This window comes from Loxodonta africana, chromosome 1 (assembly GCF_030014295.1).
Source record: "Loxodonta africana isolate mLoxAfr1 chromosome 1, mLoxAfr1.hap2, whole genome shotgun sequence".
Lineage (NCBI taxonomy): Eukaryota > Metazoa > Chordata > Mammalia > Proboscidea > Elephantidae > Loxodonta > Loxodonta africana.
The window spans coordinates 85,736,631-85,747,549 of NC_087342.1; the positions used below are offsets into that span (position 1 = coordinate 85,736,631).

The 10,919-nt window shown below is 38.2% G+C and overlaps 1 protein-coding gene across 1 annotated transcript; it reads left to right on the top strand.

Moving 5' to 3' along the window:
- Positions 1-8,905: 8,905 nt before the first annotated feature.
- LOC135232989 (olfactory receptor 2H2-like) lies at positions 8,906-10,646 on the top strand. Its single transcript, XM_064295791.1, has one exon. The coding sequence runs from the start codon at positions 9,604-9,606 to the stop codon at positions 10,528-10,530; it is 927 nt and encodes a 308-aa protein (XP_064151861.1). The 5' UTR covers positions 8,906-9,603; the 3' UTR covers positions 10,531-10,646.
- The last annotated feature ends 273 nt before the right edge of the window (positions 10,647-10,919 follow it).

A 10,919-nucleotide genomic window follows, 5' to 3' on the forward strand; every position in this document is an offset into this window, starting at 1 on the left:
GTGATACATGGATCTTGTTTCATTTTTCTACACATGGAAATCCGAATTTTCCAACACATTTATTGAAGAGACTCTTCTTTCCCCATGAAATGGACTTGCCACATTTGTAAAAAATCAGTTGACTATAGATGTATGGGTTTATTTCTGGATTCTTAATTCTATTCCATTGGTCTATGTGTCTATTGTTGTTATAGTACCAGGCTGTTTGCTGTAGCAGTGTAAAAAAAAAAAAAACCTGCAGTAATCAGGAAGTGTGTGTCCTCCTACTTTGTTCTTCTCTTTCAACATTGCTTTAGCTGTTCAGGGCCTCTTGCCATTCCACATAAAGTTGAGGGTTGGTTTTTCCATTTCTGTAAAGAAGGCTGTTGGAAATTAATTGGGATTCCATTGAATCTACAGATCGCTTTGACAAATTCCTTTTTTACATTAACATAAAAATGAACTTGGTGAAGTTCATGTTTATTCCACTCTCATCCTAAATCTTTCCTTATTTATGTATCCTACACTGGTTTAAAGAAACTTTAAATACCACTAATTATTCCTATGCGTGGAGATAGTGTGGGCAAATGTTTACTCAAAAGAGCTTTTATTAAAAAGAATTTTTGGAATCATTGAAAATACTTGACATTTATTTTAAGGTTCTTGTGAAACAAATTAGACCCTCAGATTATTTAATGCGATACAATCCAGAAGGAGTATGTGGGTAAGATGACCTTAAGAGGCCCTTCACAATCCTGGTAACTTAATTCTCTGCAGTAGACATCATTCACCTTTATTCTAAGTATCAAAGAGATACACAGTTCTTTCTTAGTGCCATGTTTTGAAGAAAGTCTGATCCAAAAACAGATTGATAAATGCGATGAGTTTTTGAGCTTTCAACCCTTGTGACATTCTTATTCAACCACCTTTTGTTCCACAAATTCAGAGTGAAATTAGCATGTTACTTGGACTGGATCAAGAACATATGAGAAAAGTCCTTACGAAGAGGTAAAGGTATTTTATACATATTGCCTTCAGTCTCTGAGACAGTTTTAACTTATATGGACTCAACCCATTAAGTTCCTAAGAGATTTATACAAAGAGAAGATGAGTGTATGTACATCAACAGCATTAATAGAGTCACAGAAAGAAAGTTGTTGTTAAAGTGAACTTGGTGAAAATGAATGTTCACCAAGGGCCTGCCATCAATACAGCTCTGTGTCCTCTTTTTCAGCCCTAGGAACTCCAGGGCCCCTCAAGTTTAATTGGTCTTTGTGTCCAGAGAGGAAAGAAGTGAACTCTATTCCCAGCTGCACAGGTAGCATAATACTGGCACATCAGGAGTTCACAAATTCTAAAACAAGGGTGAAGATTAGAGTTGTGAAACAAAACATCCAAAATAAATTTGAAGGTGTTTAATTGGTAGAGTACAAGGATAAATGAAATCATAGCACCAAGTTTCTTTTAAATGGTCTCAGGGTCAAATCGTGAGCCCTTAGATGGTATATATGGGAAAATAGTATTTGTTTGTTTATTGACTTTCGTAATGAATATGTTTGGACTAAACCTGCCAGAAATTTGCAGGGCCAAAAATTATACCACGAAAAGTAGCTTAACATATGAATTAACAGATTGAGGTTTAAGATCAGCATTAATTCACTGGGGCTGTACTGTTAGTTGTTGTTAGGTGCTGCTGAGTTAGATCCGACTCATAGCCACCCTATGCACAACAGAACGAAACGCTGCCCAGTCCTGTGCCATCCTTACGGTCATTGTTATGCTTGGGCCCACTGTTGCAGCCACTGTGTCAGTCCACTTCGTTGAGGGTCTTCCTCTTTTCCGCTGACCCTGTACTCTGCAAAGCATGATGTCCTTCTCCAGGGACTGATCCCTCCTGACAACATGTCCAAAGTATGTAAAATGCAGTCTCGCCATCCTTGCCTCTAAGGAGTATTCTGGTTTGCACTTTTTCCAGGGCAGATTTGTTTGTCCTTTTGGCAGTCCATGGTATAGTCAATATTCTTCACCAACACCACAATTTCGAAGGCGTCAATTCCTCTTCGGTCTTCCTTATTCATTGTCCAGCTTTCACATGCATATGATGCAATTGAAAATACCATGGGTTGGGTCAGGCGCAGCTTAGTCTTCAAGGTGACATCTTTGCTTTTTAATACTTTAAAGAGGTCCTTTCAGGCAGATTTACCCAATGGAATGCATTACTTGATTTCTTGACTGCTGCTTCCATGACTGTTGATTGTGGACCCAAGTAAAACGAAATCCTTGACAACTTCAATATTTTCTTCATTTATCATGTTGTTGCTTATTGTTCCAGTTGTGAGGATTTTTGTTTTCTTTATGTTGAGGTACAACCCATATTGAAGGCTGTACTCTCTGATCTTCGTTAGTAAGTGCTTCAAGTCCTCTTCACTTTCAGCAAGCAAGATTGTGTCATCTCCTTAATGCACGTTGTGAATGAGTCTTCCTCCAATTCTAACACCCCATTCTTCAGAGTCCAGTTTCTCACATTATTTGTTCAGCATACAGATCAAATAGGTATGGTGAAAGGATACAACCCTGATGCACACATTTCCTGACTAAACCAATCAGTATCCCCTTGTTCTGTCCAAACAACTGCCTCTTGATCTATATAAAGGTTCCTCATGAGCACAATTAAGTGTTCTGGAATTTCCATTCTTTGCAATGTCATCCATAATTTGTTATGATCCATACGGTCGAATGCCTTTGCATAGTCAATAACACAGAGGTAAACATCCTTCTGGTATTCTCTGCTTTCAGCCAGGATCCATCTGACATCAGCAATGATCTGGCTGGTTCCACGTCCTCTTCTGAAACCAGCCTGAATTTCTGGCAGTTCCCTGTCGATATACTGCAGCTGTTTTTGAATGAACTTCAGCAAAATTTTGCTTGCATGTGATATTAATGATATTGTTCTGTAATTTCTCCATTTGGTTAGATCACCTTTCTTGGAAATAAGCATAAATATGGATCTCTTCCAGTCAGTTGGCCAGGAAGCTGTCTTCCATATTTCTTGGCATAGATGAGTGAGCACCTCCAGCACTGCGTCTATTTGTTGAAACATCTCAATTAATATTCGGCTAATTCCTGAAGCTTTGTTTTTCACCGATGCCTTCAGAGCAGCTTGAACTTCTTCCTTTAGTACCATCAGTTCCTGGTCATATGCTACCTTTTCAAATGGTTGAACATCAGCTAATTCTTTTTGGTATAATGACTCTGTGTATTCTGTCCATCTTCTTTTGATGATTCTTGCGTCGTTTAATATTTTCCCAATAGAATCCTCCACTATTGCAACTTGAGGCTTGAATTTTTTCTTCAGTTCTTTCAGCTTGAGAAACGCTGAGCGTGTTCTCCCATTTTGGTTTTCTATCTCCAGCTCTTTGCACATGTCATTTTAATACTTTGTCTTCTAGAGCCCGCCCTTTGAAATGTTCTGTTCAGTTCTTTTACTTCATCATTTCTTCCTTTTGCTTTAGCTGCTCGACATTTGTGAGCAAGTTTCAGAGTCTCCTCTGACATCCATCTTGGTCTTTTCTTTCTTTCCTGTCTTTTCAATGACCTCTTGCTTTCTTCATGTATGATGTCCTTGATGTCATTCCACAATTCATCCGGTCTTTGGTCACTAGCGTTTAATGTGTCAAATCTATTCTTGAGATGGTCTCTAAATTCAGGTGGGATATACTCAAGATCATATGTTAGCTGTCATGGACTTGCTCTGGTTTTCTTCAGTTTCAGTGAATTTACATATGAATAATTGATGGTCTCATCCACAGCCAGCCCCTGGCCTTGTTCTGACTGATGATATTGAGCTTTTCCATCGTCTCTTTCCACAGGTGTAGTCAATTTGATTTCTGTGTGTTCCATGTGGTGAGGTCCATGTGTATAGTCACCGTTTATGTTGGTGAAAGAAGGCATTTGCAATGAAGAAGTCATCGGTCTTGCAAAATTCTATCATTCGATCTCTGGCATTGTTTCTATCACCATAACCATATTTTCCAACTACCAATCCTTCTTGTTTCCAACTTTCGCATTCCAATCACCAGTAATTATCAGTGCATCCTGATTGCATGTTCGATCAATTTCAGACTGCAACAGCTAGTAAAAATCTATTTCTTCAACTTTGGCCTTAGTGGTTGGTGCGTAAATTGAATAATAGTGATATTAACTGATTTTCCTTGTAGGCATATGGATATTTTCCTATCATTGACAGTGTTGTACTTCAGGATAGATCTTGAAATGTTCTTTTTGACAATGAATGGAACACCATTCTCTTCAAGCTTTCATTCCCAGCAGAGCAGACTATAGGATTGTCCAATTTAAAATGGCCAATACCAGTCGATTTCAACTCACTAATGCCTAGGACATCAATGTTTATGCATTCCATTTCATTTCCATTTTTCCTGGATTCATACTTCATATACATTCCAGGGTCCAATTATTAATGGATATTTGCAGCTGTTTCTTCTCACTTTGAGTCATGCCACATCAGCAAATGAAGGTCCTGAAAATTCTACTCCACCCATGTCATTAAGGTCGACACTACTTTGAGGAGGCAGCTCTTCCCCAGTCATCTTTTGAGTGCCTTCCAACCTAGGGGGGCTCATCTTCCACCACTATATCAGACCATGTTCCACTGCTATTCATAACATTTTCACTGGCTAATGCTTTTCAGAATTAGACTGCCGATCCTTCTTCCTAGTCTGTCTTAGTCTGGAAGCTCAGCTGACTTGTCCTCCACGGGTGACCCTGCTGGTATCTGAATACTTTCCAGCATCACAGCAACACACAAGCCCCCACAGAATGAGAAACTGATAGACATGTAGGAGGGGGATACAGTACTAGTAGAAATAATATGGGATTGCAACAAGAGTAGTTTTGGAAAATAAATTAATTTATGCAATTTATAATTTAATCTTTGCTCACTAAGATTTTTAGTAAAAGAAACAAAACCAAAATTAAATTGAGCATCACCCTAGATGTATAATCATGTGTCACTTAATGTCCATGATACATTCTGTGAAATAGGACATTATGTGATTGGAATGTTGTGCAAACACCATATTGTATACAGGCAGTTCCCAGGTTAGGAACACCTGACTCATGTACACTCCATAGTTATGAACCAATCCCATAAATCCCATTATATTAAAAATTCAAGGTATATAATATCAAATGGTTCTACTCTGTAACACACATCAAAACACTATTATTATTATTACTGTATTGTTATGTTAAAGATATTTTAGTGTATCTAGAAGTATTTCTTTAATATTTTTTATGCATAGAAATGTACACTATATACTGTATACTAACAAACATTTGACTATCCTTAGATGTGAACCATACCTAATCGTTTTGACTTATGTACAGATTTGACTTAAAAGACAGACCTAGAAAAGGAACTTGTTCATAATTCGGGGACTGCCTGTATAATCTTGTGGTACCACAAAAACATATGTGCAGTCGGACATTGCCCAAATGGACATTATCCAGCACGTGACTACAATCTCAAAGAATATTGCTTGCTAGTATTTTCATGTATTTATTTAAATTCATTTTTCTGTTGTATGTAATATAAGACTCCTATCAGTAGAATATAATTATAGTATTAATACATGTTTTTGTAGCTGTATAAAATTCTGTTATAAATTGATAATTTACATAGAAATAATATATATACATAGTTTCTCAATCATTCTCCTACTATTGACATCTTTTGAATTTATTACTTTGTACTGTAGATTATTCAGAATAAATCTCTTTCCATATCTGGCCTCCTTTTCTTTGGATTTTTTACCAGAAATGGAATTAGTGGATTAAAATGTATTAATATTTGGTGTTGAGTGAAGGCAAGGAGAGATTTCAAAAGAAGAGCATTATCTTGCAAGGCACTTGCCTCAGGTGAGGGCTTTACATGGTTTCTAGGTAAATGGAGGTGTCTGTTCTCTAGAAAGAAGGAAGAGACTGCCTCTGCTAGTTTGGAAGGTTCAGAGAAATTTGGAGGTTCGTGTTTTTGAGATGCAATTGTTCATACAGATATCTACTGTACCTGGTCTCAATGTCTTACTCCTCCTCTATCAAGGCCATAGATTTCACATACAAGATCTGTTGAGCCTGTACATTTTGTGTTCTTTGCAGCTCTGTGGCCCTTAATATTAAGTCTTGGGTCTGGTATTCAAGAGTCTTCCCTATTGCTGCAGGAAATGAGTCTTTTTAAATGCTGCCATGTAAATCTTCTGGCTTTCACAGTATTCTCTAAGTTAGTGGTTCTCGAAGTGTAGTTTCAGGGCCAACCACATCAGGATCACATGCACTTTGTTAGAAATGCAAGTTCTTGAGCCTTAGCCCAGACCTCTGGAATCAGAAACTCTGGGTGTGGAGCTCAGCAACCTGTGTATAAAGTTTGAGAATCACTGCCCCAGGTTCATAGTTGGCTGATTTAAGCATATTGTTCTTTCTTCAAGGCTTCCAAGGGAGTCAACAAATTCTAGTCAACAATCTAATTACCATTGCCCACATGCCTTTTAAGGGCTACATATACTGCATGTCCCAATTCTTCTCCTTCCACCTGTACCTCATCTCAAGCCACAAAAGGTAAGACTGTCAGTAAAGGTGATATTACAGCTGCCAAGAGTTACCACTACCCCATTTTCCTCTAGCACTGAAGGACCTGTTGCAATCTGACTAGTGGGTGATCATTGCCCAAGTGCCAGTTGTAGATTAATTTAGATTTCCCTGAAAGCAGAGCCTGAGACAAGGAATCAGGTGCCGATAGCTGATTTGGGAGGTGATGTCAGGAAGCATAAGTGAGAAAATAGGAAGGGTGAGACAGATAAGGAAGAAAGCCAAGATAAGGCTTCTAGCTGGCTCGTGTGTACTAAGGCCTCAATTCCCAAGTCAAATCTAACTCATGGCAACCCCACATATATCAGAATAGAACTGTGCTCCATAGGGTTTTCAATGGTTAATTTTTGCAGAAGCAGATCCCCAAGCCTTTCTTCTGAGGCACTTCTGGGTGGGCTTAAACCTCCAACCTTTTGGTTAGCAGCTGAGTGTATTAAGTATTTGCACTCATTTCTCCAAGGACCTCGTAAAAATCATATGGGAAGTTTTTACCTGAAGTAAGAGTGCCTGGAGCACATATCTACAAGTTCTCATCCTCCATTGTGTGAGTGTTTCCCCTGGGGTCATTAAATCACTTTCATTTCTGGGCAGCACTTGTCTATGTACGAAGGGAGCTTCTACAGAGACAGACAAGGCTTTAGAATAGACAATGAAAACATATACAGCGTGCTTGAGGTAGTCACTGTCAGTATGCATGCAGTGAGTTTGAGCTCACACAGAACTGGCCAATGCAGCTCTGCTGAAATCAGAACGGGGCTGAGGAGAAGAGACACACTGGCACCAGAGACATATACTTCAGAAGGTGAGGTACAAACGCTGTACCCCACATTTGCAACCACATTTTCTTTAAATATTGTTAAATATCATTCATACTGTCTGCAAAACTTTGGCTGTAATTTTGTTTTGCACTTGAAACAATCTTTTAAATAGTATCACCATTATTCATGCTCACAGCATGAACTCCTCCAGATACTGTTTGCTCTGAGAAGTAGGAGGGGGGTTACATAAAATAACAAGGACTGTTAATATTTTCAGGAAGAAGACAAGATGAAGAAACAGAGATGAAGAGATGAAGAGAATTCTTGTGTTTTTCATGGTGAAAGCCAGCTAGATGAAGACTTTGTCCCTCCGCCTTTTGCAAATAGTTGATCAAGGGAAAAATATATCTTCTCCAATGGTTAGTAATAAAAAAGGAACTAGGAGAGAGAGGATAGATGGATATAAAGATACGTAGATATAGATATAGTTATATAACCCGTTGCTGTTGAGTTGATTCTGACTCATAGCGACCCTATAAGACACAGTAGAACTGCCCCCTAGAATTTCTCAGGAGCATCTGGTGGATTTGAACTGCTGACCTTTTGGTTAGCAGATGTAGCTCTTAACCATTACGCCACCAGGGTTTCCATAGATATATAGGCTGCATTATAAAAGAAAACTAGGAAAGAACAATTCTAGTACAAGTGAGTTGCTGTGTAGAGGATGAAAATCACAGAATCACAACCTTTTTAGAACTCATAGAGTTCTTAGACATTGTGTAGTCTAGCATGATCCTTTCTCAGTGAAGGTCAGCTTCCTAATTAATGACAAAGTGGGGTCTAGAATCTATGAATCCTGAATTCCAATACAGTTGATTTGTGTGCGTTAATACTTTTCCTATTTTTATCATTTTATTGGTAAGTTTATTTTTATGATTTTCAAATGAAAAATATTAGATCCATAAAATGTTTAATGGTTCTGCCCATAAATTTTCAATTTTCTCTCTCTTAAAATCTTCATCATCACCTCCTTAGAGTACATTAAAAATACAGAACTACAACTAGTGTAAAAACTTAGAGAATTACTAAACAGGGTAGAAGATACTCTAGAAATTAAGAATATGAAATACTAAACTCAATGACCAAATAGAAGAAGACATCTAAACACAGATATGCCTCCTCTGAATATAAAGATGGGTAATTTGTAAAGGCAGGAAAGTGAGCACAATTACTTTTCAAGTTCTTTTTGGAAAGAAGGTAATGTACAGATATGATGCTCTTTTTCTTTAAATGTTATTATCATTCATACTCTCTGTAAAACTTTGGCTGTAATTTTGTTTTGCACTTGGAACAACCTTTTAAATAGTATCATCACCATTATTATAATTATGGTAACATACATACTATGTACCAGGAACTTTTTTTAGTGCCTTCCTTGTGTCCTCACATTTAATCCTTCCAACAAACATAGGTAGCTCCTATAATTTTTCCCATTTTACAATCACAAAATCTGAGGAGAGATCTAAGGTAAGGAACAAACAGGTTCAATAACTTTCCTAAGATCACACAGCATAAAAGTGGTTGAGGCAGAATTCATATTCAGAAATTAAGAGAGAAGTGCAAAAGGAGAAATAGAGAAGAGCTAGTGAAGGAAAGACAGAGAAAAGGAGGAGATAAAGGGAAAGGAGAGATGAAAGGGAGAGGGAGAAACATGGGGAAAAGATGTTCAGAGAAATTGAGAAAAAGAGACAGAGAAATAAAAGAAGAAAGGGAATAGAGAATGAGAGATGGAAAGATAATGTGCACTGAACCACACTGTGTATCAAAAACTAAGCACAATATTTGAGATGTACAATCTTTGAGGGCAAAGGTGGAATATATCTCATAATATTTAGCAAAGTGATTTTCATCATAAATATATATTGTGTATAACATAGAGTTCTAATCAGATACAAGATATGGAGATGATGTGAAGAGGAAGAGAGAAACAGAAAGAAGGATGGATATCAAAGATTAAAGCAGGTCACTAAATCTTTTATTTTGTTTCCCCCCAAAATACAGCAGGTGAAAATCTCATCCTTGAGTAGAAAGGAATCAAACAAGTCATACTGCCCCACTTTCTGTCTCTGTACTGGCACTTAGGCTGTTGTGCAAGCCTAAGTCATACTTTTGAACCATTCTCCAAAGAGTCATTGCTCCAGAAACTATGATCACAATTTGCAACGACAGCCACAGTGATTTCATTCTCCTGGAATTCTCTGACAAGCCGTATTTAGAGCAGATACTTTTTTGGGTCATTCTGATATTTTATTGCTTGACAATTGTAGGAAATATGGTCATAGTTCTTGTCTCCTTGAAGAATACAAAATTCCACATTCCTATGTATTTTTTTCTTTCCAACCTTTCCTTGGTAGATCTCTGTTTCACAAGCAGCTGTGTTCCACAGATGTTGGTTAATCTCTGGGGTCCAGAGAAGACCATAAGCTACACTGGCTGTGCCATTCAAATCTATGTCTTCTTATGGCTTGGGGCCACTGAATGTGTCCTTCTTGTGGTCATGGCTGTGGATCGCTTTGTGGCAGTATGTTATCCACTGCAATATACCACTATCATGTACCCGAAACTCTGCCTGCAGCTCTCCATTCTGGCATGGGGGACTGGTCTGGCTCAGTCTCTGATCCAGTCCTCTGCCACCCTTCAGTTACCCTTCTGTTCCCACCGGAGAGTGGATGACATTGTGTGTGAAGTCCCAGCCCTGATTCAGCTCTCCAGTGCAGACACCACCTACAATGAAATTCAGATGTCCATAGCCAGTATTATTCTCCTAGTGGTGCCTTTGATCATTATCCTTTTCTCTTATGGTGCTATTGGTAAGGCTGTGCTGAAGATAAAGTCAACTGCAGGGCAGAAGAAAGCATTTGGCACCTGTACTTCTCACCTTCTTGTGGTTTCCCTCTTCTATGGCACTGTCACAGCCGTCTACTTTCAACCCAAGAATCATTATGCTCCCGAACATGGCAAGTTTCTCACCCTTTTTTACACCACAGTAACCCCTACTCTTAACCCCCTTATCTACGCTTTAAGAAACAAAGAAGTAAAGGGGGCACTAATAAGATTAGGGAGGAGGACCTGAGATTCCAAGAATAACCAAGGAAGTTGACCTATGTTGGGCTGTTGCTTAATCTGTAAAGATGGAACAACCTCATCACAAAGAGCTGGAGATATAGTTCCTAATCCTAAAGTAGGAGAGAAACAGTTACATTTTGTTCAAGTTGAAATTTCAGTTTTATCATTGATTAGGCCATTACTTTTTTCATGGTGCTAGTTTAGTTTAGGCACAGTATATGGCATATACTGTGCCTAAACTGGCAGTATATGGTATAGAAATTAGCATATTCACTAGCCATTGTCTTAAAGAACACACAATACATTTGAATTAGAGGAACAAAACAAAGCACAAAATAAAGAAGATGTTTCATGCCTTTCTGTTTATTTTTCTTTACTTTATTCTCCCAGTTTTCC

Bases quoted from the DNA above. Each gene is read 5' to 3' on its own strand.
- LOC135232989 (XM_064295791.1), top strand. From the start codon at position 9,604: ATGATCACAATTTGCAACGACAGCCACAGTGATTTCATTCTCCTGGAA.